Source organism: Zea mays, chromosome 4 (assembly GCF_902167145.1).
Source record: "Zea mays cultivar B73 chromosome 4, Zm-B73-REFERENCE-NAM-5.0, whole genome shotgun sequence".
Taxonomy (NCBI): Eukaryota; Viridiplantae; Streptophyta; class Magnoliopsida; order Poales; family Poaceae; genus Zea; species Zea mays.
In genome coordinates this window covers 104269291-104297069 of record NC_050099.1, presented here as the reverse complement: position 1 = coordinate 104297069, position 27779 = coordinate 104269291, and the positions used below count along the sequence as shown (strand labels likewise).

Genomic DNA, 27779 nt, shown 5'->3' with positions numbered 1-27779 from the left:
GATGTATCGGAGCATGTGACCTTCGTGGACACACAGGCGAAGGTCTCTAGTGATGGTCCTCCAAGCCACGACCCCACAACCAACCGGAGCCTTGTCGACGCCCTCCGGTACCTCACCTTCACCAGGCCCAACATTGCAGTCCAACGGGTCTGCCTCCACATGCATGACCCACGGGAACTGCATTTGACAACAATCAAGCGGATTCTCCAGTATCGCCATGGTACACTCAACTACGGACTTCTTCAGTGCTCCTCCACCGACGAGCGGATCATCTATACCGACCTTGATTAGGCGGAATACCTCCGACACCCGTCGATCCACCTCCGGCTATGTTGTGTTCGTTGCGGGCAACCTCATCTACTAGTTCTCAAAACATTAGCTTGCGATCTCCTACTCTAGCGTTGAGACTGAGTACCGTGCCGTCGCCAATTGTGTGGCTGAGGAAAGCTAGCTCCGCCAACTCCTTCAGGAGCTCCACAGCCCGCACACCAGGAGCACCCTCGTCTACTTCGAAAAATCAGCGCCATTTACCTTTATGCCATACTAGTCTAGCACCAACGTACGAAGTATTTTGAGATCAATCTTCGCTTCATCCATGAGCACGTGGCTATCGAGGTCGTTCGCATCCTTCACATCAGTTTGTAGACATCTACACAAAGGGTCTTCCATCCTCATTGTTTGTAGCGTTTCGGTCTAGTCTCAACATCTATCGAGGCTAGAATTTTGGCTAGGCAGTGTTAGATTGTATTTGTATTATGGTTGTGTAATATGGGCCTAGCCTAGCCCATGTGACATATTAGGCCCATTAGGGTTAGGGGGTCTATTTATATTGTAATCCCTACATCTTAATGGTTATTCCAAAACCTTCTATCAGCATCAAATGGCTAACATCTCTACTATTGTGCATGCATTGTTGCTTAGTGCTAAACATGCACTGCAGAGAGTTATTCTGCAAGATAGCAACCTCTTTCTATAACCACTCCACATCACCTAAAATCCTATGTAGCAATGCCATGGAACGAACTAGAAGATAGCGAACAAGAATCACTGTAATGCCCCTAGCATGGTTGTTAGGTGTCGCTAAATCGACGCTTAAGCGGTAAGGCGAGCCTAGCCATGCAAGGCGTCCCATCGCCTTGCCCCGAGAGTAACGTGAGGGAAAAACAGAGGAGGCGGTGCGCAGAGCACAGCCTCATCGGGCCAATCAGGAGGAAGGAGAGCTACGGGGACGAGAGGAGCTGCGGGGGAAGGAGGTGAAGAGATGCTGGCGGCTACAACTGGGGACTGTTGTGAGGTTTTAACCTAAAACTGGTGTTGAGCTAGGTTGGTTGCGCTGTTAGGCTGACTAGTTGTGGACTTTTTCCTTATTTCTCTCTTCTACTAGGCTGAAATAGGCCTACTAGGCCTTAAGTTGTGCTAGCTTGCTTATTAATTTCGAATTACTGTATACATATAATGTTTGGTCAAATAGTTTATATTACTATATAATTAAGGTGTCACCTCGCCTTATGCTTTACCGCCTAAAAGGTAAAAAGGAAGTCGGTCGCCTTAACGCCTTAATAACTATGGCCTCTAGTGTTGGGCAGGTTAAAGAGATTGTCCACTTCTTTCAATTATTAATTCTGAACCAAAAAAAGTAATTTGCTCTCTTATTGTCAATATAAGCAAAGCCAACATAGTGAGATGAATTTGAAGCGCTAAACTATAAATGAAACCATTTATACACACATTGTCAAAATCAACCATTGCTTTATTAAAAAGAATTCAGATATGAGAATTTGACTCCTATTCAGTAGCAACAAAGTGAAATTACCAAGATATAATACAGCTAAAGCAAGAATCGAGTTAAACGCGTAAACAAACCATATGCCCACATGGAAATAGAGCAAAATTGAATTAGGAAGATATCACATCTTTTTAGATCATGCTGAATTGCTGATTGACCCAATCCAAGTCAACCATAGAATTCATAGCTTAATTCTATTGGGTCCGAAACTATATATTTTGTGTTCCTTAATAAGTAGTAATAATGCTAAAGAGGGCTGGAAAGCTGACATGACAGATTACTTTCCTAGCACAATGATAAGATGTACAGCCAAATTATTTTTTGAACTTGGTACCACGAACATTTTTCCAAAATAGCTAATAGCATTTATATAATGGAATCCTATTGAGTACCTTGTTCTCTGCAGAAAGTTCAGCTCCAGTTGAATTTCCTCCAAAGACTTGACACCTCGGCCACTAGAATCAAGTGCATATTCAAGATCTTCTACTTCTTTGACTAGCTGTTGAATTTCATGTACATGCCTGTCAATAGTATCAGTGGGTTGTAATAAGGCTTCCACTGCATCCCTGTCCATTTGAACATGGGCAAGAACACCCAAAAGCTGCAACAAGACACCAAATTATAGAAGATATACATAAAAGTATTTTTCACCAAAGACAAAGTATTGGCAAAACATAGAAGGTAAAGTTTTGAAATAAATGGTACACAGCATGCTCAATAAATAATAGTATAACTAGAAACGATTCGTCTGCTAGATCTACATAAAAGTAAAAGGATCTAATTTGTCAGGAAATGATGCAGCTGTAGTGTGTTCACAGACGATTCAGATCATGTTCTCTAAAATGGAAGTGTTCCTATCTCTGCTAAGTAAAAATAGTATGACATCAGGTAACCTTAGGGTCTGTTTGATTCAACTATAGATTCCTGAAATTTTGAGCTGTGAGGAAGCTATTTTCAGCTAAAGGCTATGGGAAAGCTGAAAGTTGTTTTGTTGAAGCAACTATCAACTGTGGATTCTATAAGAGTGTGACGCCATGGCAACCTAACAGGAAAGGCGTTGTCCTTGCCTCTCAGATGAGTCGATTCGACAGTGGCCCATTGCTGGCATGTACCTTGTCAACTCGACTCGACTTACCGACTTGAAAACCTTGGCCACGAGAGCCCTATGCCTGCAATGCTAGACCCAAAGCAGCGTGGTTGTAGTCATGCCCGCTCAAGCGCATGCATGGCACTCTACACGCACAACGCATATGGCGATAGCAACAGTCAAAGCAATAGGTGACGTCATTATCTTCATGAGGATGGAGCTTCACCATCATTAAACACAGAAGTGGGGCTAAGGATGTGTTGAATGGGGCAACATCAAATGGGGACGGGTGGTGTGGATGTTGGGTGATGAGCAGCACTCAAGGGTTGACGAGAAGAGGTGCGATGGTTTAGGGATGGCTGAACTGCATTGTCGACCGACAAAATCAAGCGCCGGGAGACAGTGGCAACCCTAGCCGCAATTTGGAGGTGCAATCGGGTGGGTGCTTCCGAATAGAAAATAAAATAATATAAACAGTGGCAATTGAGTAATATTTTGAAACTTTTGGATTGTAGAAATCTGGAAAATCTAGGGTGGGAGGAGATTCACCTCATGTATCCTTTGGTTGGGATTCCAAATTTTTAATAGTAAATCTAGCTTTGATGTTGAACCAAAGGGACCCCATAGCTATGTAAAGATTTCCGCAAAACTTAGTGCATCTTCAACCTTGACATTGTGCCTAGTCAAGCACGCCAGAGATTTCAAGAAAATGGCAAAGGTAGAATTTGTCCCTTTGTTGGTTAATGGTACATGACCTGATTGACAGGTTTTCGAGAAAAAAACACCCAGAGCAATGTCCTCTTTGTGACCAACAGCTAGAAAGCAACAACTACCTATTGGCGGAATGTGTGTTGCTCGGCAGGTTTGGTTCGAGTTGCTTAGGCTGCTAAATCTTCAAGACTTAGCGCCTCAACCTACTGACTGCTCCTTTGAAGATTGGTGGAGGACGGGCAACTGTAGGATGGCTGAACCACATAGGATGGGGTTTAATTCCTTGGTCATCTTATGTGCTAGGAGCATTTGGAAGCATGGGATGGATGTGTTTTCCAATCAAAGCCTCCAAATATTCTTGTACCTCTGGCTGCAGCTAAGGAGGAGGTTGTCTTGTGGTCTTTGGCTGGAGCAAAGGGATTGCCTTTTATTCAAGCCTTGGACCAGCCAGGTTGAATGTGTGGTTTGGTCGAGTTGTTCTCTGTGCTGAGTTGGTTAGGTGGTCTGAGTAGCACTCCTCAGGTCCTGGGTTCGACTCCCCGTGGGAGCGAATTTCAGGCTGTGGTTAAAAAAATCCCCTCGTATGTCCTACGACAAAGCACGGGTCTAAGACTCAGCCCCGGTCGCGGTCGTTCTCACATGGGCTTCGATGCCGCTGTGTATGGGTGGGGCAGGAGTTCGGGGATTTTATCGCCTGTGTGAGAAGGTCGTCTTTTTAATACAATGCTCGGGGGCTGTCTTACCCCCCGCAAGTCAAGAGTTGTTCTCTGTGTGGCTAGTGACCTTCTAGGGTTTGTTCCGTTTAGGGGGTGTGCGTGAGCTGTGGATGTGGTCATGTGGATCTATGTGTTTTTATTTGTTCTTGGGGTTCTTTACCCCTTTTTCCTCTTCTTCTTAATAAATTGATGTGCATCGCATAGACTAGTTTGAAAGGGAATTAAGCACTTAAAAAGACAACAGCGGTAGTGTCCTCCTTGGAGTTGTTTCGGTCAGAGAAAAATAGGCAAGTCCTCTTTGCTCTATTGTTTAGAATTGTGTGCGAGAATTGAAAGTGGATGGAGTTATTAACAGAACTAACATCATCAAATGCCTGCGCCTTCTGACTTTCATCCGCCAAATGTTGATTCAAGTTTTTCTCTGCTAGAGGTATGGTTTCTTCTACCAGCTTCACATAAGCATCATAGATAGTCCGAAGTTTATCCAATTGCTGAAAAAGAGCTTCAGCATTTGATGATTCCATTGCCAGAGCTTTAGATCTCTCTGCAGTACTTGAGTTTTGCATCCTTTGCTGAGATGGAAAGCAGAAAGCAACATCATTGAACAAGTCTAACAGTTGGCTTTTAATTTAAACAGAACAAACATCTTTGATTATTTGCCACCTACTTTCTTCACGAACTCATCCTCCTCATCAGGTGTGAAAGCACGTTCACAGCATGGGCATACATGATTCTTCCGAGCCAAATGTTCAAAAGGTGCAAGCATTTCCCGCATTCCATTTGCGAAATTCTCTAATCTGGGCATGGAAGAAATTATTAAATATAAGTATCTCGAGGACAACTTCAGCAGAATAGTATAAACTCGGATATCAACCTTTTCTGTTCATCTCTTTTGTTCATGGCGTCTTGTAGAACTTTGGGAAACATGTCAACATTAGCAGATATCTGTAAAATAGATTGAAGTTTCGAGTCCAGGAATCTTCTTTTTGCTGTATAAAAAGTGAAATGTGAATGCACGATAGTCAATGGAATAGCACAGTACTTAAAGTAACAGACAAATAAACCAACATCCGGTTTTAAAATGATTTTTATATTTATACCTAGAACAATTCGTATACATAACTGTTACCCATAAATCTTTACCAAATGAAGTGCATTCAACAGAAAAATCTCACCAAAACTATACTTTTAAGATACTCCCTCTGTTAGAATAATACAGGACGTTGATTTTCAGAGCATTGAAGGTGCACCATTAACCATTATCTTTTATTATAAATCAAAAAAAGTAATAATAATCCCTCCGTCCCAAAATAAAATTTGTTTTACCTGTTTAGTTGATTCATAAAATAATTAATGTATTTGTTTTATATATGTGTCTAGATTAATCATCATCCATTTGAACATAGACATAAAAATCAAGATCTAAAACGACTAATATTTTGGGACAGTGGAGTATATAATAAATGTATGAGATTGAAAGTACTTTTTCAAGACAAATAAGTAGTCGGAGGAGGACGGCATCAGGAGGGAGCTGGTTATCTCTCTCGACAGTCAGGTACGAGTCTTATTCTCAGGGTAGTCGGAGGGGGGTGTTGCCGTTGAGGACTGCCATCTTGGCCTGTCTCTCAACGGTGCGTCAGCGATGTCTGGTTACGTATGCGCGGAAGGGTCGTCGCTGGAAGACTCTTGCACCTACGGAGGTAGATGTCGTTCGTGCTCTGGCATGGAGCTGCAACCAACGCATGTTCCACGGCGACAAGTTCTGGATCTCTGCTGCCTGATCTTGGGATTGGTTCAGAGGTTGGAGGTGTTGGCAGTTAGCCTGGGTGTAACTCTGCTCCGGCAAAGTCCAGTGGAAGGAGATGCTGCAATCTGTTGGTGAAGGCGCACTGGGGGTCTGCAGGTCGGGACCAGGGCGGACGCCTGTTCATAGTTTGCTTCATCCTCCTCCTTTGAGCTCTTCTTCTAGGAGTAAGGTGAAGCCATGGCAGGGCAAACTACCGTCGCCACGGTGTTCGTCGAAGCTCATTGATGAGGGACATCACATGCAAGGTTCATGAACATCCAAGTATCAAAACTCAAACTCAATTTTAATATCAAGAATTAGAAGAGAAATCTGATTTTGCTACTAAGAGTGAGAAGTCAACTTGAGTTTGATCTCTAATACATATTTCATGAAGGTTACCTAAACATAGAAGATGATGCCTCTGCATATGTCATTGTATTACTATTACTAGAATATACTTGCATCTCCGAGAAGTTATGTCCTAGGTAATATTGAGTTATGCATGAGTTGTATTTGAGTTGTTATCTAATTGTCAAGTATGAGTTGTCTAAGGCTTCAAGTCTATAAATAGAGGCAATGCCCTCTAGTTTTGTAACTTGACTTGTATGTTGTATCCACCACTATATGAATGGAACTTGATGTTCTTTAGATCTTGGACTAGATCTTTGCTTTGAGCTATGGATTGAGCTCTCGTTGTCTATGGATTCAGACTAGCCTTTAGGGTTGTACCTACTAGCACGTTGAAGCTGTTCCTTCAACATTTTGTGATATCTACCTATCTGCACCTTGGAGAGGTTCCTCCAATATAGTGTGCTGCATCAGATTGGTATCGGAGCCTCGTAGAACTTCTCAAAACTGATGTTTTCTTACAAAAGAAATCTGCAGTAGAAGATGGAGGAATTGGGCAAGAGGATGGATGCTGCAGAGAAACAAATTCAAGATTTGCATGAAGCACTCAATAGGAGGTTTGACAGCCAGCAGAAATGATTAGAAGTGGATATCATCAAATTCGCATCAGACCTGGAGATGAAAGGAAAACAGCCTTCAAAACCAAGAAGGGGCTGTATGAGTGGGTTATGCCATTTGGACTTTCAAATGCACCAAGTACTTTTATGCATTTAATGAACCAAGTCCTTTGGCCTTTCTTATCTCAATTTGTTGTGGTTTATTTTGATGACATCTTAATTTATAGCAAAAGTGAAGATGAGCACTTTGATCATGTCCAAAAGGTGTTTGAAGTATTAAAGCAAAATGAGTTGTATGTCAATTTGAACTGTGTTTTCCTACAGAAGAAACTTCTTTTCATGGGCTTTATCATAACAAGTGAAGGTATTCATGTTGATGAATCTAAAGTTGTTACAATAAGAGATTGGCCAACTCCAAATAATATTACTGAAGTTAGAAGTTTCCATGGTCTAGCAACTTTCTATAGAAGATTTGTTAAGAACTTCAGCACTATTATGACACCAATTAATGAATGTTTGAAGAAAGGGAAATTCCAATGGAATGAAACTGCAGAAGCAAGTTTCAAGGAGATTAAGGAGAAGCTATGACAAGCTCCTGTGTTGATTCTTCCTGATTTTAACAAGACTTTTGAACTAGAATGTGATGCAAGTGGAGTAGGTATTGGAACTGTTTTGTCTCAAGAGTTGCATTCTTCAGTGAAAAATTAAGTGATGCAAGACAGAAATGGAGCACTTATCAGCAGAAACTATATACAGTTTTTAGAGCTTTAAAGACTTGGGAAGTGTACTTATTACCTAAAGAGTTTATTGTCTACACTGACCATCAATCTTTGAAGCATTTTAGAAATCAAAAGCATGTGGATCGCATGTTAGCAAGATGGGCAGCATATCTAGAAAGATTTAATTATCTCATTGTTCACAAGTCTGGGGCAACAAATAGAGTGGCTGATGCTTTCAGTCGGCGTGCTTGTCTCTTAACTTCATTTGAAGCTGAACTTCCAGGAACGGAGCAAATAAAGGACTTGTATGAGAATGATGATGATTTTGGCCAAGTTTGGTTAAAGCATCTACAAGGGCAACCACTAGGTGAAGAATATGTGATACATGATGGATATCTCTTCAAGAAAGAGGGATTGTGTATTCCAAGAAGTTCTCTACGTCACAAGCTAAATTAGAGAACTACATTCAAGTGATCTTAGTGGTCATGTTGGGCGTGATAAGACTATAGCCAGCCTGCAAGCACGTTATTATTGGCCACAACTCAAAAGAGATGCTGGAAAGTTTGTTCAAAAGTGTCCTGTATGTCAAACCTACAAAGGCCAAGTTCAAAACACTGGATTATATATGCCACTAGCAGTACCATGTGCACCGTGGGAGGACCTATCGATGGACTTTGTACTTGGCTTACCAAGAGCAAGACATGGGAATTGTAGAATGATGAACTATTGTTGTATTGATAGGAAATGGGGTACATATATATAGGGACTCAACCCTAACCCTAATGAGCCGGCAGCCCAACAGTGGTGCCGGCCCACACACACTCACACACACAGTCTAACATCCCCCCGCAGTCGCAACGGGGACACCACACACGATGAGACTAGAGTAGAGGCCGAAGGTAGGAGCCAACGGGTTGAAATCCCCCCGCAGTCGCAGCGTCGTGATGGTACGAATGTTGCGGCTGGAGTAGAGACCGGTGTGTGCTCCAAGAAGACGATAGCCCCTATATGCCGAGGTAGCCCAAGTCGAGGTGGTCGCGGTCGAGAGACACGCAGCAAAAGCCTGATCTTCGGGAGGGGTCGATGTTCGAGCGTCAACGATCGACAGGGCGACACAACAAAAGGACACCGGCAGGTCGACCTTCCTGCTTCTTCGATCGTCCGGGCGTCAAGGAGCCCCGCCAGAGAGGCCGACGGCAGCGCACGCGTCTGCGCCGATCATGGTGTCCGCGCCCGCTGCAGAAAAGAAGGGGAATGTCGGATCCGGCCGGGAAGGCCACGGCAGCGACGTATCCGGACGGGAAGACGCGATCCAGCCAAAGGGGCGGCGGATCGAGCCGAGAAGGCCGCAGCAACGTGGATCCGGACGGGAAGGCCGCGGCAGCGACGGATCCAACGAAGGCGATGAAGGGGTGGGCGGCGGGGCGGGTCCAGCCGGGCAGGGGCCTGCGCCGGACCTGGCAAGGGGTACTGACGGCACCGGGGATGGGACAAGCTCGAAGTGGGAGGCACTGCTAGGGCATCAGCGCGAGCAATTAGGAGGTGTCTAGTGCGATGACAAGGGGCTGCAAAGCGCATGAGCGGCTTGCTGGCCGGTCGGCGGCGGAGGGAGAGGGTGTCGCGGCGAGATCGCCCGCGCCCACTACAGCGGCAGCAAGGCCGAGGAGCGAGCCCAGCGACGGATCTGGGCAGACGTCGAGGTGTAGGGGGAGAGGTGGTCGCGCCTCCGAGGTGCGGGGGAGAGGTGACCGGAGATGGCGGCTGGGCTTAGGGCGAGCCCGAGCGAGGCCCTGGCGGCTTGAGTGCCTGCACCAGGGAAGATGGTCGCATGGAGAGGCTGTCGAGCAGTGGGAGAGGAGGAAGGGAGAGGGGATCGGTTGTTGCGACGGCGAGGCCCGTCACGGCGGTGGTCATCGCCATGACTGGCTTCAGGGAACCCAGCTACCGGACGGAAAAGAACCCAGCTCGGCGGCGCGCGCGGACGCTATGGCGGCGTTGTCCCGGAGGCCCCCTACGGCGATGTGCTCGGCGGCGCCCGCGGTGTCGTCGAAGGCCTCGCGGGCCACGTTGAGGCCCATGGCGTTGAGCGTCAGCTCGCACTGCGCCAGCGCCTGCAGGTGGGAGATGACCCGGGTGAGCAGCTCCCGTCGCACACCGGGGAGCGCGAGGGGCAGGTGCTCCCGGCCGACGGCGAGGCGGCGTGCGGTGTAGGCCCGCGCGAGCACTAGGGTCTCGTCGGTCAGTGGACGAGGAGGGAGAAAGGGTGCGCCAGGAGCGAGGCCGCGAGGGAGAAGTCGACAACGGCGGCCTGGTTGACGCGGAAGTAGCCCATGGCGGAGGACGCGGGGCGGGTCCAGCCGGGCAGGCGTGCTAGTCACGGGGAGCAAAGGCGCAGGTGTCGCAGCAGAGGCCATGGTTGATGGTGGGCCTCCGACGGCGGATCTAGGCCGCGGCTAGGGTGTAGCCGCCCCCGGGAGTGAAGGATGAGCCTCCCGGGGCGGCGGCTGGTGTGGGTGGTGGCTAGGATGTGTGGTCGCTGGCGGCTGCTATGGGGAGAAGAAATCCTAACCTAGTCTGATACCATGTAGAATGATGAACTATTGTTGTATTGATAGGAGATGGGGTACATATATATAGGGACTCAACCCTAACCCTAATGGGTCGGCAGCCCAACAGTGGTGCCGGCCCACACACACCCACACACACAGTCTAACAGGAATGATGCAGTATATGTTGTAGTAGACAGATTTTCTAAGATGGCTCATTTCATTCCTTGTCGGAAGACAACAGATGCTCATCATGTGGCTAACCTTTTTCTTTAGACAAATAATTAGACTACACGGTGTTCCAAGATCAATGGTTTCAGACCGTGACAGTAAGTTTCTAGCTGCATTTTGGCTTACATTGTGGAAGCAATTCAACACTGAATTGAAATTTTCAAGAACAGCACATCAGCCAAACAGAAGTGGTGAACAAGTTTTTGGGTAACTTAATTCGTTGCATATGTGGTAACAAAAAGGGACGGTGGGATTTAGCCTTATCTCTTGCTGAATTTGCTTATGGTCCGTTTGGATATCAATATTGGAGCACAGAATTGGGAATTGGAATCAGCTTTTCTAAATTCTGTTGTTTGGTTGCACACATAATTGAGATTTGGAATCAGAGACCCAATTCCATAGAATTGGACTATAACTAAAAACCCCCTCTCCCAATACCGAGCGTCACCCCTCTGTATTGCGTGGAATTAGACCGCACAATTCCAAAAACCAATTCAGCGAAATCCAAACAATATGTGAGAATAGGAACCCATGCCCCTAACCAGGGATGGGGAGTAGTATTAATAGACTTAGTAACTGGGCCAGGCCCATTACAGTGAGGGGTGAGACGGTAATTACATGGGGAATACCCCAAACCCTAGAATCCTAGACGGGTAGTCTAACACCCCCCCGCAGTCACAACTCTATCCTGTACAGATGTTGAGACTGGAACGAAAGTCTAAGAATACACTCGACGGTAGTCCCTTGGTGAAGATGTCGGCGAACTGCAGCGTGGTGGGGACACTGAGAACCCGAACGTCACCGGCAGCGACACGCTCGCGGACGAAGTGCAGGTCGATCTCCACATGCTTTGTGCGCTGATGCTGCACGGGGTTGGTGGAGAGGTAGACCGCGCTGACGTTGTCGCAGTAGACGAGGGTGGCGCGCTGGAGGGGACTGTGGAGCTCGTGGAGGAGCTGGCGCAGCCAGGAGGCCTCTGCCACGCCGTTGGCCACGGCACGGTACTCGGCCTCAGCGCTGGAGCGAGAGACGACGGGCTGACGCTTGGCGGCCCAAGAGACGAGGTTGGCGCCCAGGAACACGGCGTAACCGGAGGTGGACCGGCGCGTGTCGGGACAGCCAGCCCAGTCAGCGTCGGTGTAGACCACGAGCTCTGACGTTGGTGATGGTCGGAGAAGGAGGCCGTAGTCGAGGGAGCCGCGGAGGTAGCGCAGAATCCGCTTGAGCGCAGTGAGATGGGGCTCCCGCGGAGTGTGCATATGCAGGCACACCTGCTGGACGGCGTAGGCGATGTCGGGCCTGGAGAAGGTGAGGTACTGGAGCGCGCCGGTCAGGCTCCGGTAGGACGTCGCGTCGGCGACCGGAGGCCCATCGTCCTCAGAGAGCTTGGCCTGAGTGTCGACAGGCGTGGAGCAGGGCTTGCAGTCAGACATGCCAGCCCGCTCCAGGATGTCGATGGCGTACTGGCGCTGGTGGAGGAAAAGACCCTGGGGCCGGCGCTCGGCGGTGATGCCGAGGAAGTGGTGTAGGGGCCCCAGGTCCTTCATCGCGAACTCCCGCTGAAGGGCGACGATCGTGCGGTGTAGAAGATCGGCGGTGGATGCCGTGAGCACAATGTCGTCGACGTAGAGCAGGAGGTAGACGGTGTCGTCGCCGCGCCGGTAGATGAACAGGGACGTGTCCGACTTGGCCTCGACGAAGCCGATGGAGGCCAGGTAGGAGGCGAAGCGACTGTACCAGGCCCGTGGCGCCTGCTTGAGGCCGTACAGGGACCGGTTCAGCCGGCAGACCAGATCCGGACGGTCAGCGTCGACGAAGCCGGTGGGCTGGCTGCAGTAGACAGTCTCCGTCAGAGTGCCATGCAGGAAGGCATTCTTGACATCGAGCTGATGGATCGCCCAGTCGCGGGAGAGGGCGAGGGAGAGGACGGCGCGAACAGTGGCGAACTTGACGACGGGGCTGAAGGTCTCGTCGTAGTCCACTCCGGGGCGCTGGGTGAAACCCCGAAGGACCCAACGGGCCTTGTAGCGGTCGAGGGAGCCATCCGAGGTCAGCTTGTGGCGAAATAGCCACTTGCCGGTGACCACGTTGGTGCCTGGTGGACACGGCACTAGGTCCCAGGTGTGGTTGGCCAAGAGGGCCGCGTACTCCTCCATAGCACGACGCCAATGTGGGTCGGCGAGGGCAGTGCGAACGGAGGAGGGCACCGGGGAAGCGCCGGGGGGAGTGCTGGACGTATCAGCAGCCAGGATCAGCCGGTCGACGGGGCGGAGAACGCCAGCAGCGCGCCGAGTCACCATCGGGTGAACGTGCCCGGGGTCGCGATGGATGGCGACCGGGTGGTATACGGCCGGCTCGGAGTGAGCCACCGGAACGTCGGGAGCGGCTGGTGGGGCCGGCTCACGGCGGTGATAGACGACGGCGGGGTCGGCGCATCGGGCCGCGCTCGTCGACGGGCCCGAGTCGGGGGGCGCCGAGGTAGTGGCGTGGCCACGGCGATGGTAGACGAGGGCGGGGTTGGCGAACCGAGCCGGAGTCGACGGGGCCGCGCGTGGCGCAGGCGGGGTCGACGGGGCCGCGCGTGGCGCAGGCGGGGTCGACGGGGCCGCGCGTGGCGCAGGCGGGGTCGACGGGGCCGCGCGTGGCGCAGGCATGACCGACGGGGCCGCGCGTGGCGCAGGCAGGACCGACGGGGCCGCGCGTGGTGCAGGCGAGGTTGACGGGGCTGCGCGTGGCGCAGGCGGGGTCGACGGGGCCGCGCGTGGCGCAGGCAGGAGCGACGGGGCCGCGCGTGGCGCAGGCAGGACCGACGGGGCCGCGCGAGGAGCAGGTAACGGCGCAAGACGGGGAGCCGAAGGTGGGGGAGGAATTGGGTCGGACTCGAGGAGGGAGTCAAGATCGGTGGGTGGGGTGGAGGCAGCAAGGGGAAACACATCTTCGTCAAAGATGACATGACGAGAGATGATGATGCGGTGGGAGGTGAGGTCCAGACACCGGTACCCCTTGTGGTCAGGGGAGTAGCCAAGGAAGAGGCAGCGAGTGGAGCGAGGAGAAAGCTTGTTAGGGGCGGTAGCGGAAATGTTAGGGTAGCAGGCACAGCCGAACACGCGTAGGTGGTCGTAGGAAGGGGATGTGCCGTACAGGGCGAAGTGAGGTGTAGGGTGGCTCACCGCCTTCGAGGGAAGACGGTTGAGGAGATGCGTGGCGGTATGAAGGGCCTCGGCCCAGTAGGTGGCAGGGAGAGACGCCTGAAAGAGAAGGCAGCGGATCATGTTGGTGGTGGTGCGAATCATGCGCTCGGCCCGGCCGTTCTGAGCAGAGGTGTAGGGACACGAGAGACGCAACTGGACGCCGTGAGTGAGGAAGAAAGAGCGGGAGGCGTTGTTGTCGAACTCGCGGCCATTGTCGCACTGCAGGGCACGGACCGGGCGCCGGAACTGGGTGGAAACCCAGGCGAAGAAGTGAGTAAGGGTGGTGAACGTATCGGACTTCAGCCGAAGGGGGAAAGTCCAAAGGAAATGGGAGTAGTCATCCAGAATAACCAGGTAGTATTTGTAGCCGGAGAGACTAAGGACAGGAGATGTCCAGAGATCACAGTGGACAAGATCAAAGGCCTGAACAGCCCTGGATGTGGAAGTGGAAAAGGGAAGACGGGAGTGACGGCCGAGCTGACAAGCATGACAGAGGCGCTCAGAAGAGCCCCGAGTATATGATATGTCGGAGTGGCCGGAAAGCTGGGACATGACGTCAGGTCCAGGGTGCCCGAGGCGACGGTGCCAAATGGCGGAGGAGGTGGTGGTAGTAGCAAGAGCATGTGATGTGGTGGTAGTATGAAGTACGGGAGAAGAGGCTCCTCTGGTGTGGGGAGTGGAGGGCAAGTGAAGAGAATAGAGGGGGCCGGAGCTGTTACAGCGAGCGAGCACAGCATGTGTGGGAAGGTGGCGTATGGTGAGGCCCCAGGGGTCGAACTCCATAGAGCACTGGTTGTCACTAGTGAAGCGACGAACCGAGAGGAGGGGATGAGTCAGTCCGGGAGCAACAAGGACGTCGTTGAGGCAGAATGGTCCTGGAAGAACCGATGTACCTACTGAGGTAACCGGGAGGGTGGAACCGTTACCGACGACGATGGAGGTAGGATGTGAGGGGTGGGGTGGATGGGAGTGGAGTAACGAATTAGTGGTGGGGGTAGTGTGGAAGGAGGCCCCGGAGTCAACCACCCAATCGGTGGTGGTTCGGGGGGGTGGAAGTGGCGAGGGTACGGTGTGAGCGGAGAGGGCCAGAGAGGGTGCCCCGACAGGAGCACTAGGAAGGGAGGGAGAGGACACGGGCTCAACCGCAAGGGAGGCGATCGCAGCACGTGGGAAGACAAGCGGTCCAGGCACGTGACGGCCCGCCTGAGGGTGGATCTCGACGCAGTCCCGAAGAATAGGGTTCCAGACTGGATCGAAGGACACGAACATGCCCCGGATGAGCTGGCCGTCGTGGAGGAGGACACGCACAGTCACGAGAGCGACGGGCGGGGGTGACGCCATGGAATCGATGTGGGTGGGGACACCGCTGGTAGGAGAAGCGCAACGGCGCGAGGAGCGCGGAGGGGAGGGGCGCAGCTCTGCTGCACGGACTCCGGGGCGTGGGGAAGGAGCGGCGCACGGGCGGCGCGGCAAGGCAGGGGCGCAGGGCGGCCGGCTCGGCGGGTGGCGCGCCCGGCACCGGCGCCAGAGCAGGGAGCCGCGGGTGGTGGGGAGAGGAGGAAGGCCGGCGGCTGAGGGGGCCGGCAGGGGAGGAGAGGCGGCTGGACGCCGGCCGACGGTGAAGGGGAAGAAGCTAGCCGGGGCGGATCCGGCGGCGCTGGCGCGGAAGGAGACAAGACGCGCGCGGCCCCGGCGGCTGGAGGAGACGGCGCAGGTGTGCGGTCCGGTGGGAGCAGAGGGAGACGGCGGCGAGGGTCCACGGCGCGCAGGTGGCGGATGGCCACGCCCACCTCGCCGGCCGCGGACAGGGGCCGGCCCGGGATCGAGAACGTCAGGCGGTGCTTCTTGGCCACGCCCACCTCGCCGGCTGCTGGGAACGAGGAGCTGCTGGCAGCACGGCGGGTCGGCGCTCGGGCGTCGAAGGGGCGCGGCAGCGGAGGCTCCTGGGAACGCCAGGCGAGCGCGGCAGGAACGCCAGGCGGGCGCTCGGGCGTAGGGCCGGGCGCGGCAGGATCCGGCGGCGGCTTCTGGGAGGGGAGGGGCGGCACTGGAGCGGGGGTGGGCGCACCCGACGGCGCACCAGGGAGGGGTGGCGGCTGGCGGCCGGCGTTGGGAGGGAAAGGGGGGCCGGCGGCTGGAGCCGGCGGCGGCTGGGAGGGAGACCGATCGGCTGTGGCCGGCGGCTGGAAAAAAAACAGAGAAACCCTAAACCTAGCCCTCTGATACCATGTGAGAATAGGAACCCATGCCCCTAACCAGGGATGGGGAGTAGTATTAATAGACTTAGTAACTGGGCCAGGCCCATTACAGTGAGGGGTGAGACGGTAATTACATGGGGAATACCCCAAACCCTAGAATCCTAGACGGGTAGTCTAACACAATAGAGTTGGAATTACATCTCATTTCAATACCATGGTTGATTTGGTATTGAACTCAATTCAATTTCATGCCCTCCAATATCGACATCCAAACGGAGCATTAAAATAATTCTGAGCATAGATCTACACGCAAGAGTCCGTTCTCCATTGTTTACACAAAAGTTCCAAGACATGTGGTTGATTTATTAAAGCTACCCTCAAGAGAGAATTCAAGGTCAGCAACAATCTTTGCTAACAACTATTCTGATTTGTTTAAAGAAGTTCATGACGTCCTAGAAGCCTCAAATCAGAAATACAAACAGCTAGCAGACAAGAGAAGAAGACCAATGTCATTTGAAGTTGGTGATAGGGACTAATGGTGTATCTCAGAAAGGAGAGACTACCAGCAGGAGTTCATGGAAAATTAAGGCAAAGAAAATATGGGCCATTTTCTATTTTGAAGATAAGTGATAATGCATATGTAGTTGATCTGCCAAGAGAAATGAATATTTCAAATACTTTCAATGTGGCTGATATATCACTCTATCATCCAGAACAAGCACTTTATGAAGAAAACTCGAGGTCTAGTTTCAATCAAGTAGGGGAGAATGATGAGGGACATCACATGCAAGGTTCATGAACATCCAAGTATCAAAACTCAAACTCAATTTTAATATAAAGAATTAGAAGAGAAATCTGATTTTGCTACAAAGAGTGAGAAGTCAACTTGAGTTTGATCTCTAATACATATTTCATGAAGGTTACCTAAACATAGAAGATGATGTCACTGCTTAAGTCATTGTATTACTAGAATATACTTGCATCTCCTAGAAGTTATATCCTAAGGTAATATTGAGTTATACATGAGTTGTGTTTGAGTTGTTATCTAGTTGTCAAGTATGAGAGTTATACATGAGTTGTATTTGAGTTGTTATCTAGTTGTCAAGTATGAGTTGTCTAAGGCTTCAAGTCTATAAATAGAAACAATGCCCTCTAGTTTTGTAACTTGACTTGTATCCACCACTATATGAATGGAACTTGATGTTCTTCTTTAGATCTTGGACTAGATCTTTGCTTTGAGCTTTGGATTGAGCTCTCGCTGTCTGTGGATTCAGACTAGCCTTTAGGGCTGTACCTACTAGCACGTTGAAGCTGTTCCTTCAACATTTTGTGATATCTACCTATCAGCACCTTGGAGAGGTTCCTCCAATATAGTGTGTTGCACCACTCACAGTTGGAGTGGCCTTATGAAGATTAAGGACCTATTCATCATTAAAGGCACCTTTCAAGTACATGATGGGTCCCAAGTGCGTTTCTGGGAGGAGAATTGGCTGGAGTTGGGGGCGCTTAAATTTCGATTCCCTCTTCTGTATAACCTAGCAAGGAGGAAGAATTCAAGTATTCAACAGTTGCTTTTGTCTTTTCCTCGGTACCCTTAAGGCTGTCTCCAGCAACGTCCTCTATATTCATCCTCTATATTTGTCTTTTACAGTCTCTTCTAAAAGATTTCATCCTCTATATCTCATTTCTCTCCAACAACGTCCTCTAAATCACGTCCTCTATACTCAAATATCCATATTAAAGACATTTTAAAATTTTATTTTTTGTACATACGTAATTATCACTCTCAAATGTATTGTACATATTTTAGTTTTGCTAAACCGGTTATTTAAAGTAGTCAAATGGATAGAGGACCGTTTAGAGAAACTCTATATATAGAGAATCCAGCAGTGTCCTCTAAATTTAGAGGACCGTTTAAAGGACGTTGCTGGAGAGCGTAGAGGACCATTTAATCCTCTATATTTAGGGTACAGAACCCTTTAGAGGACCTTGTTGGAGCCAGCCTAAACATATCCTTTCGTAGGGGTTTGGTACACCAGTTGCGGGTCCAATGGTTTCAACTAGTGGCATTGGTGGTGCATACTAATTTGAATACTAATAGAGATTCATTCAGATGGGACCTGACTGCTAACGAGGTGTATACTGTTAAGTCCTTGTACCAATCAATTATGAACAATAGAGCGGGAGTTAATAACAAGGATCTCTGGAAACTCAAGAAGTCAAGATACTTCTGAATATAAAAGTTTTTTGTAGTACCTCAAAAGAGGTGTAACCTTAACAAAGGATAACTTGGCTAAGAGAAATTGGCAGGGTAATCAGAGCTGCAGCTGCTGCTTTTGTAGCAGACTGGAGACAATAAATCACTTGTTTTTCAGGTGCACTTATGCGGCTTTCATTTGGCGTTTGGTTCAGATTAGCACAGGATTCAGACCTCCCCGGGATGCAAATGAAATGTTTGGGTGTAAGTAGAGGGAGTCCCTCTGAGGGACTCTAACAGTGTCTAACTCTCATCCAGAGGATGACACTACGAGCTAGGGCAATTTTCGTTTATTTCTCACACACTACTCAAATGTCATACCCATCTAAGGGTTGGAGACACATATTTATAGCCCTAGAGGCTGCACTACCACACTTTCTCACACACACTACACAACAGGATTGTCCTCTAGATGCTAAAAGCTAAAAGAGACTAAAGAGGACAGTCAAAAAGCTACTGTTGTCCTCTAGATGCTAAAGAGACTAAAGAGGACAGTCAAAAAGCTATTGATGTCCTCTAGATGCTAAAGAGACTGAAGAGGACAGTCAAAAGGCTCCTGTTGTTCTGCTGTCCTCTAGATGCTCAAGACTTATTCCATCATTCTCCCCCTAAGTCTTGGGCGTCGTCTTGTGGGAAAGTTGGGTCATCCCGGACCTAGAGCAAAGCTCAAGAAACTTGATCCTCCCAAGGGGTTTGGTGAGCAAGTCTGCAAGCTGATCCTTGCTGATGTAGCGCACCTTGATGCTCCCTTCTGCCAAGCAGTCTCGGATGAAGTGGTATCTCAGCCGGATGTGCTTGCTCCGTTCATGGAACACAGGGTTCTTGGCCAATGCCAGAGCGGACTGGCTGTCCACCCTGAGTTCCACCGCTCCAATGTCTCTCCCAAGGAGATCACCGAGCAGTCGACCCAGCCAGAGCGCCTGAGTCGAAGCAGTGGAGGCCACTATGTACTCGGCCTCGCAAGTGGACATGGCCACCACCTGCTGCTTGACCGACTGCCAGCTAATGAGGCACTTGCCGAGGAAGAAGAGGATCCCGCTTGTGCTCTTGCTACTGTCGATGTCACCGGCGTGGTCGTTGTCGCTGTACCGACAAGGTGTGCCTCCCTAGGGCACCTCGGGTAGTAGAAACCGTGGTCGAGAGTCCCCGCAACATAGCGGATGATCCTCTTCACAGCCTGCTCATGCTCCGTCGTCGGTCGCTGCAGAAACCGACTAACGTAGCCGTCGGAGTATGCCAAGTCAGGCCGTGTGTGGACGAGGTAGCGAATGCTCCCCACAAGACGCCGGTACTGTGTAGCATCCACCTCCTCCGTCGTGCTGTCGCGACTCAGCTTCAGTCTCTCCTCCATCGGAGTGAGAGCTGGGTTGCAGTCGGTGAGCCCAGCCAGCTCAACAATGCGATTGGCGTAGGCGGTCTGGCGAAGTGTGATCCCGGAGTCTCTCTGGTGCACCTCAATCCCCAGGTAGAAGGAGAGATGCCCCAAGTCACTCATTTGGAATGCCTTCATCTCTTCCTTGAACGCTGCCACCTCTGCATCCTTGGCGCCGGTGATCACAAAGTCGTCAACGTAGACACCCACCAACAGGGCACTTCCTCCATTGCCCCGTCGATAGATGGCCGTCTCGTGCGGGCTTGGCGTGAAGCCCATTCCTTTGAGCGTGGAATCCAGCTAGGCATTCCATGCCCTCGGTGCCTGTCGCAGGCCATAGAGAGCCTTGCGCAGGCGCAACACCTTGCCCTCCTTGCCAGGGATCGCAAAACCTGGCGGCTGGTGTACGTAGACCTCCTCCTTTAAGTCGTCGTTAAGAAACGCCGACTTGACGTCCATGTGATGAACGTGCCAGCCCTCCTGGGCTGACAGAGCAAGGAGTCGCACGGATTCCATCCGTGCCACGGGGGCGAAAGCATCGTCGAAGTCGATCCCCTCCTGCTGTAAGAAACCGCGTGCCACCAAGAGAGCTTTGTGCTTAACGATGGCACCGGCTTCATCCCTCTTCAGTTTGAACACCCATTTAAGGGTGATCGCGCGATGACCATGAGGGAGATCAGCGAGCTCCCAGGTGCGGTTCGTCTCAACCGCGTCCATCTCCGACTGCATCGCGGCACGCCAAGCCGCGTGTTTCTCGTCCTCCGCGAAAGACCGAGGCTCACCATCGTCGCATGCAAGATGCAACTCTCCTGCCAAAATGCGAGACGCCGGACCCGGCACTGACAAGTCGATGAGAAGGCCCTCCACCTTTCGATACCGCAACGGCTCGCCGTCGTAGCACGCGTCGACGCGCTCCTCGTCGTGGGAGAGCGGGGTCACGAGCTCCACTGGGTCATGTTCGACACGAGCTGGCGTCGGAGAGGATGTTCCCGAGGAGGGTACCGATGGTGCTGGAGTACATGGTGACGGAGAGCTCGCTGGAGCCGGAGTCGTGGCTGGATGGCGAGGTGGCGAAGAGCTCGTTGTAGCCGGAGCTGGAGAGCGTGGCATTGTAGTCAGTGGAGACTTGGGGAACGCGAGGCAGCCGAAGAGCCGTAGGTGAGAGACCGCCAGCTTGCGCCCATGCCAAGCCTCGTACGGTGTCATCCCGTTGAGTGCCTTGGTGGACGAGCGGTTGAGGATGTAGACCGCTGTCACCACCGCCTCTCCCCAGAAGACAGCCGGCATTCCCCTCTGTTTGAGGAGAGCCCGAGCCATCCCCACAACTGTCTGGTTGCGCCGCTCGATGACGCCGTTCTGCTGCGGGCTGTACGGCGCGGAGTAGTGGCACTGAACGCCCTCATCCGCGCAGTACGACGCGAACTCGGCCGCCGTGAATTCGCCGCCGTTGTCGGTGCGCAGCACACGCAGCTTGCGACCGCACTCCGCCTCCACAGCGAGCTGCACACGCCTGATGGCGTTCGCAGCCTCTCCCTTGCTACCAAGGATCATCACCCACATGTAGCAGGAGAGATCGTCGACGAGCAGCAAGAAGTAGCGTCGTCCTCCTGGTGTGGCTGGTGTCACCGGGCCACACAAGTCCCCATGCACGAGCTCGAGCCTCTCCTTGGCTCGGAAGCTCGACTGCTGGGGAAAGGGGAGTCGTCTCTGCTTTGTCAACACGCAGACATCGCAGAATTGCTCCACATGGTCAAGGCACGGCAGGCCTCGTACCATCTCCTTGGCACTGAGCCGCTTCAGGGCCTCGAAGTTAAGGTGCCCGAAGCGCTCGTGCCACTGACATGCCCCGTCGTCTCGACGAGCAGCAAGGCAGCAAGGTTGTGCCACCTTCACATTGAGGATGTATAGCCGATTTGGACTCCTGCGTACCTTGCCAAAAAGGCGACGAGAGGGATCCAATATCCTCATGACTCCGTGCTCGACCTCCACGCGCGAATCGTTCTCATCCAACTGTCCCAAGCTGATGATAGAGTTCCTCAACGCGGGGATGTAGTAGACTCCGGTAAGCAGCCTGTGCTCACCAGACGGGGCGGTGAATACGACTGAGCCGGCGCCCTTGATCTCTACGCCGGAGGCGTCCCCAAACTTGACGAAGCCTCGGACGCTAGAGTCAAGCTCGGTGAAGAACTCCCGTCGGCCGGTCATGTGATGAGTGGCGCCAGTGTCGAGGCACCATCCTTCGATCATGTCTTTGCTAGAGTCGTCGCCGAGGAAAGCGCGTGCTTTCGACTCATCAAGGTGGAGGAGTGCCGCTGCGACCAGTGCCGCTGGAGATAGCTCAATGCTTGCATGTGCTAGGAGCAGAGCCTCCTCCTCTGCCTCCGCCTGTGCGACGTTGGCCTGGCCACGTCGTGGCTGTCGACAGTCCCTGGCCCAGTGGCCAAGCTTGCCGCAGTTGTGACAGCCGCCGTCTCGTGTCGACTTCTTGTTGCCGACGGCGCCGCCTTGGGCACCTCCACGGGCACCACCCTCAGCATGTCCTCGCGCCCCGGCCTGGGCGCCTCCACGCGCCTTGCGCGGCTTGCCGCGTTTGCGGCCTCGTGTCGAGGACTCCCCCTTCTTGTCACCCTGGCAGGCCTCCCACTGCTCCCGAGTGAGATGTAGCTTCCCGCCGATAGTGATAGGCCCAGAGGGAGCCTGTGGTTCGTCGCCGTCGACCACCTTGAGACGACCTATCGCCTCTTCAATTATCATCGTGGAGAGGTCTAGCAGACTCGAACGAGCAAGCAATTTGCTTGTACTTCTCGGGGATGCAACGGAAGAGCTTCTCAACAGCTCTCTCCTCATCGTAGGTGTCGTTGCCGAACTGCACCATCTTCTGCAACAAAGTGTTGAGGTGGAGAGCAAAGTCATCAACATCCTCACCTGGCTTGAAGGCCAGGTTCTCCCACTCCTTGCGAAGTGCCTGCATTGTGGTCTTGCGGGCACGGTCGCTGCCGATGCGGGTCGCAGCGATGGCGTCCTAGGCCTCCTTGGCAGTCCGCTTCTGGGAAAGCGAAAACTGCATCTCGGGCGGGACTGCAGCAATGAGGGCATCCAGCGCCCGTCGATCCTCGTGAAAGTCGATGTCGCCGTACCGAACTGCTTCCCACATGTGGCGAACCTAGAGCCGTACCCTCATCACCACGGCCCACTCGACGTAGTTGGTCTTGGTGAGGGTAGGCCACCCACCGTCGGGACCGATGTCCCTGACAATGGCCTGGGCCATGCGGCGACCATGGGACCATGGTACCGATCCGGGGAAGGAGAGTCGCGCCGCCTGTAGAGGCCGCGATCTCCGACGACTCGGTCGCCGCCGCCGGGAGCACCGTCAGCGTGTCTAAGACCAGCTGGGCTGCCGCCGCGTGCGCCCTCGCCCGGAGCGCCGTCGGCGCGGCGGTGCCTATCTGGGCTGCCGCCACGTGCGCCCCCATGGGGATGCGCGGCTGCCCACTGTGCCGCCTGCTCTCGCGCTGCTTCCCTTGCCAGCCTGAGCTCTTCGTCAGTGTTGTCGTCGACAGAAGCAGAGCTGTCGGCTCTACTGCCGCGCAGAGCCTCGAGCTCTGCTGCCGCCGCACGTGCTGCATCCGTCGCCTCCGCTGCTGCTACTTCCGCTCTCGCTGCTGCCAGTTCCGCCGCCGCCAGCCGTGCTGCCCTCGCCGCTGTCGCTGCAGCCGCTGCTGCTGCTCGCGTTCTTGTGCCGCGGCGACCTCGGCCTCCTGCTGGCGCCGCGCACTCGAAGTGACCGAGTGTAGGGACATGGTGGGCTAGTGAGGGGTCGCTGCGTGTGGAAGAGGTTGTCTCAAACGGAAGTCTGCTCATCTGAGCAGGAGAGGAAGGAACAGTTGGAGCTCTTGCTGCCGACTGAGTGTGGGGAGAGGCGCGGGAAGGAGATAAGCAAGAGATGTTTAGGCTGCAGGATAGTTTGGCTCTGATACCAATTGTAAGTAGAGTGACTCTAACTCTCATCCAGAGGATGACACTACGAGCTGGGGCAATTTTCGTTTAATTCTCACACACTACTCAAATGTCATACCCATCTAAGGGTTGGAGACACATATTTATAGCCCTAGAGGCTGCACTACCACACTTTCTCACACACAGTACACAACAGGATTGTCCTCTAGATGCTAAAAGCTAAAAGAGACTAAAGAGGACAGTCAAAAAGCTATTGTTGTCCTCTAGATGCTAAAGAGACTAAAGAGGACAGTCAAAAAGCTACTGTTGTCCTCTAGATGCTAAAGAGACTAAAGAGGACAGTCAAAAGGCTCCTGTTGTCCAGTTGTCCTCTAGATGCTCAAGACTTATTCCATCATTGGGGACTGGGCAAGGGTTCTCCCGGTCAAATCACGTCGCTTACTACAAACTGCAGCATCTGCAATTTGTTGGGCCATTTGTTTGAGTAGGAATGATTTGGTTTTCAATAAATCTTCTCCTAAATCTTGTTTGCAGGCAACCTTCAGGGCAACCTTCTGGTGTCACTTCTGGTCACAGCTACAGCTTAAGATGGAGGACCAAGAGTTAATAAAGTCTTCATGTCGTAGTATGTAGATGGTGCTGCTACAGTTTTTTCGCAATTTCGGATGGGGTTCTGCTTTGCGTTTAACTATGTAGTACCTTTGGTTATGTCACGGGTATTTTCTAGTGAGGTCATGTGATGTGTCAAGGCAGTGAGTGTGCTGCCTCTTATTGTAAACTTTGGTTGTAACCTCGTTTGAGGCCAAGGTCGGACGTTGTTTCCATGATCTAAAAAAACATATGGACTTTATGTTTACAAAACAAGTTTGACAACTATTGACAGTCAGTTTCCAAATTTTGGCCACATCCACACATCACAGCAGCAAGCCCATAAGGCAACCAATGTAAGTCTTGCTTCCCCAACAGACATTTCAAAACGTAAAGAACAATATGCCTCTGCCAGCCCTTGCTTGTAGTTGTAAGATGGCTTTGGGCCACCTAATTGTTTCAAATTAGTTTTCTCCAGGATAAAGCTTGAGGCAAGCCCAACCAAATAATCCCCCCACAGGCCCCGCTACTTTAATAAATCTCCAAATTTCATAACATGGTGACCATTTTTGAAGTTGTCAACTTGGTATTAAACAAGTAGACATGTCTAGTGATAAGATCTTACCATCCATATCTCTTCGAAGTTTTGTCAATTGTTCTCTAGCATCAGTTACTTTGCTGTGAGTAAATTTAAGCTCTTGCTCTGCTTCCTGGGATTTTGATCTTAACTCATTGTATTCCTTGTCCACAGGCCTGAGTAAGAAGATTCAATGTTGCTTCGGTAATCAGTAGATGCAGAAATAACAAATAAAGTGTCAAATGCACATGCACTACTGTAACTATAAGGGATTATGTTATAGCACTATGCAGGTACTTTTCTATGGATTTTAGGACTATTTTACTACCTATATAGGTGCATACCTTTAGCTCAAGCATTGTTCCTAACAGTAGCATTTTTATGGTGATTTCAATGCATAACAATTCAATAACGCCCCGTTTGGATCATTGGAATTGAATTCCATTCTAATAATAGTAATTTAGGTATATATCAATTAAGCTAATTCGGTTTTATACAAAATATATTTGTATACTATTATTAGCAAGATGTCGGAGATATTTATGTGCTACATTTTTACTATAGAGGAGTGAAACGAAGAGTGTCATGTAAGTTACAGAGTAGAAACAAATTCTACTAATGCATAAAATCATTTCACATCCTCCACCCCATGAATTTGAGATATGCTTATATCTGAACTTTGGAAAGTGGTGGAATATCAAATTCCAAACTAAATAAGTTACTTTATTGAGTGAATTCCAATTCCTCTAAAAAGAAGGGATCCAAACGCACCGTAAGTTGAATCTGTTAGTGTTGTGTATCTTGTAATGGGCCTTGGCCCACATTCCTAGATATATCTAATATATCCCCTATCCAATTAGGGTTAAGGTTTCTATTCTTCCAAATGGTATCCAACTAGGTTTTGCCTCTCTCTTCTTCCTCCAGCCGCAACCTCCCTCCCCACCGCCTGCGCGCTATGGTTCCCCATCGCCTCCCCTTTCCTCTGATCCCGCGCGCCCCGCCTCCTCATGTCCACCGACCGCAGCCCGCGCCCCTCCTGGCGCCAGCGTCGTCACACGTGTCGTCGTCCTCCCCGTGCTCTCCCCGTCGGCAAACAGGCCTGCTCCTCCCCTGCTTCTGTCTGCCGCCGCCGGCACACCGCACACGGCCCACCTCTCTCGCAATGCCAATGTTGCCCTGCATGTGGCCTTCCTCTTCTCTAGCGACGGCGTTGCTCCCCACCTCGATCTGCACCCAGCACTCGCTGTCATCCCGCAACATGAGTCGGTCATCGTCCTGCACGCCGTCCCTATTGTCTGCAGTGCTGGCACCGCCATCGCAGCCGCCCTCGCTGCCCTGCGCGCTGCCACCATCCCCCACGACAACGCCCTGCACACGACTCATGTCAATCGCGCTTCTCCATGTCGGGCAGTTCCTCCTCCGACCAACCCGTCACCACCACCTACACTGTCAGCGCCCCCTCCCTCGCGATCGCGGCCTCCTTCCCTGATGCCAGCGCCCCCCATGTGGCAATCTCCCTCGTTGTGGACGCGACCAGCGCACCATGCCCACATGGCTTTGTCATCTGCCGCTCACGACGTCATCCACTTCGCTGCCAACGCGGCTCGAACAAATGTCCTCGCCCCCTCTCCTCTGCAGTTGTCTTGACCCGAGATGGCACCCGTGACAAACCCTTCCCCTCCGACACCCCCCACCTACTTCAGCAGCGTGCCAACGTCCCACCCTGCTCGCGCCTTGTCCTTGCGGCTCTGGGTGGCATGGCTCCTTACACCACTCCCTTGTCGCATATCCTTCGCTCCGCTGCGGTCCACATGCCTCCCTACAACGTTCGTGCCTGCCTTCACGACGATCAGCTTCTCTAGGACACGTTTGTGGCCTTTGATCAGGTCATGAACCCAATCCTCCATAATTGTGTCGAGCTCTACCACCCTCTGGGATCCATCCACCCTCTGGAAGGTCGCAACGCTACTGGTCCATTTGTGTTCTGTCGTACCGCGATCGTCTCCAGGACGATCGAGGCCTTGTCGTCTCCACCACCATGATCGTCGTTAGCATGCTCGTCACTCCCGGCCCCAGCCCCCTCCTACTACTGCCGACTAGGTTGCCGACTCCAGCGCCTCATACCACACCACTCCTGACCCCAGTATTGTCTCTTTACCTCATCCCCATAGCCCCACCTTCCCTTCATCATTATCGGTAATGAGTCGGCTCTGGCCGTCACCTCAGTAGGTGACACGGTACTTCCTGGTCCTTTGTATCTCAACAACATCCTTGTTGTCCCCAACATCAATCAGAACATTCTCTCGGTCTGTCGCTTCACCACTGACAACCATTGTTCTGTGGAGTACGATCCAAGGGAGGCTTATCATATGGGATCTTACAACTCGTGTTGTGGTCGCTCAATGCGACAACTCTGGCCCTCTATATACCATTTGCTTCCCTGCCCCACCTTCCTCCGCCCATTTTGGCCACACCCTACGCCCTCGCCTCCACTGCCTCTGCCTGCACTTGGCATCGTCGTCGTGGCCACCCCAGCCACGACGTCCTCTCCAGACTCTCGACCACCTTGGCCATCCCTTTCCCCCACGACACCGCTATCTCGCTCTACCATGCTTGTCAGCTTGGGCGTCACACTTTTACCCTTCTCTTTTTCCATGTCCCGAGCTACTCACACCTTCAGCCTCATCCACTACGACCTTTGGACATCCCCTATTCCAAGCATCTCCGGTTATCGATACTGTTAGACTATGTGTGTGTGAGTGTGTGTGGGCCGGCACCACTGTTGGGCTGCCGGCCCATTAGGGTTAGGGTTTCCTGTGTTTCTATATATTGTAACCCCATCTATTAACAATACAACAGTTCACTCTTCTACATGGTATCAAAGGATTAGGTTTAGGGTTTTTCCTCACCTCCCACTGCAGCAGCCGGCGGCTCCTTCCTCCCGCAACAGCCGCCGGCCGCCTCCAACCTCTACAGCCGTCGCCCCGGGAGGCTCATCCCTCCCTCCCGGGGCGGCTCCCTTCCCAGCCGCCGGCCATCCCTCCAGCCGCTCCTCCCCATCTCTCGGCGGCGGCCGGCGCTCAGATCCGCCT

The 27779-nt window shown here is 52.0% G+C and overlaps 1 protein-coding gene across 3 annotated transcripts in view; it reads right to left on the bottom strand.

The window, feature by feature from the left end:
* Positions 1-27779, bottom strand: part of LOC103653563 (DNA repair protein RAD50) — an 82321-nt gene that overhangs the window by 39134 nt on the left and 15408 nt on the right. For all 3 annotated transcript variants that reach the window (XR_004857788.1, XM_008680436.3, XM_008680435.4), the window contains exons 13-17: positions 24736-24863; positions 5175-5289; positions 4968-5097; positions 4663-4872; positions 2179-2387 (exon numbers count right to left, since the gene is read on the bottom strand). Coding sequence is in view for 2 of the 3 variants with exons in the window: in XM_008680436.3 (XP_008678658.1) it covers positions 2179-2387; positions 4663-4872; positions 4968-5097; positions 5175-5289; positions 24736-24863 (792 nt within the window). In the remaining variant the exon portion in view is untranslated. The remainder of the gene's footprint in view (positions 1-2178; positions 2388-4662; positions 4873-4967; positions 5098-5174; positions 5290-24735; positions 24864-27779) is intronic.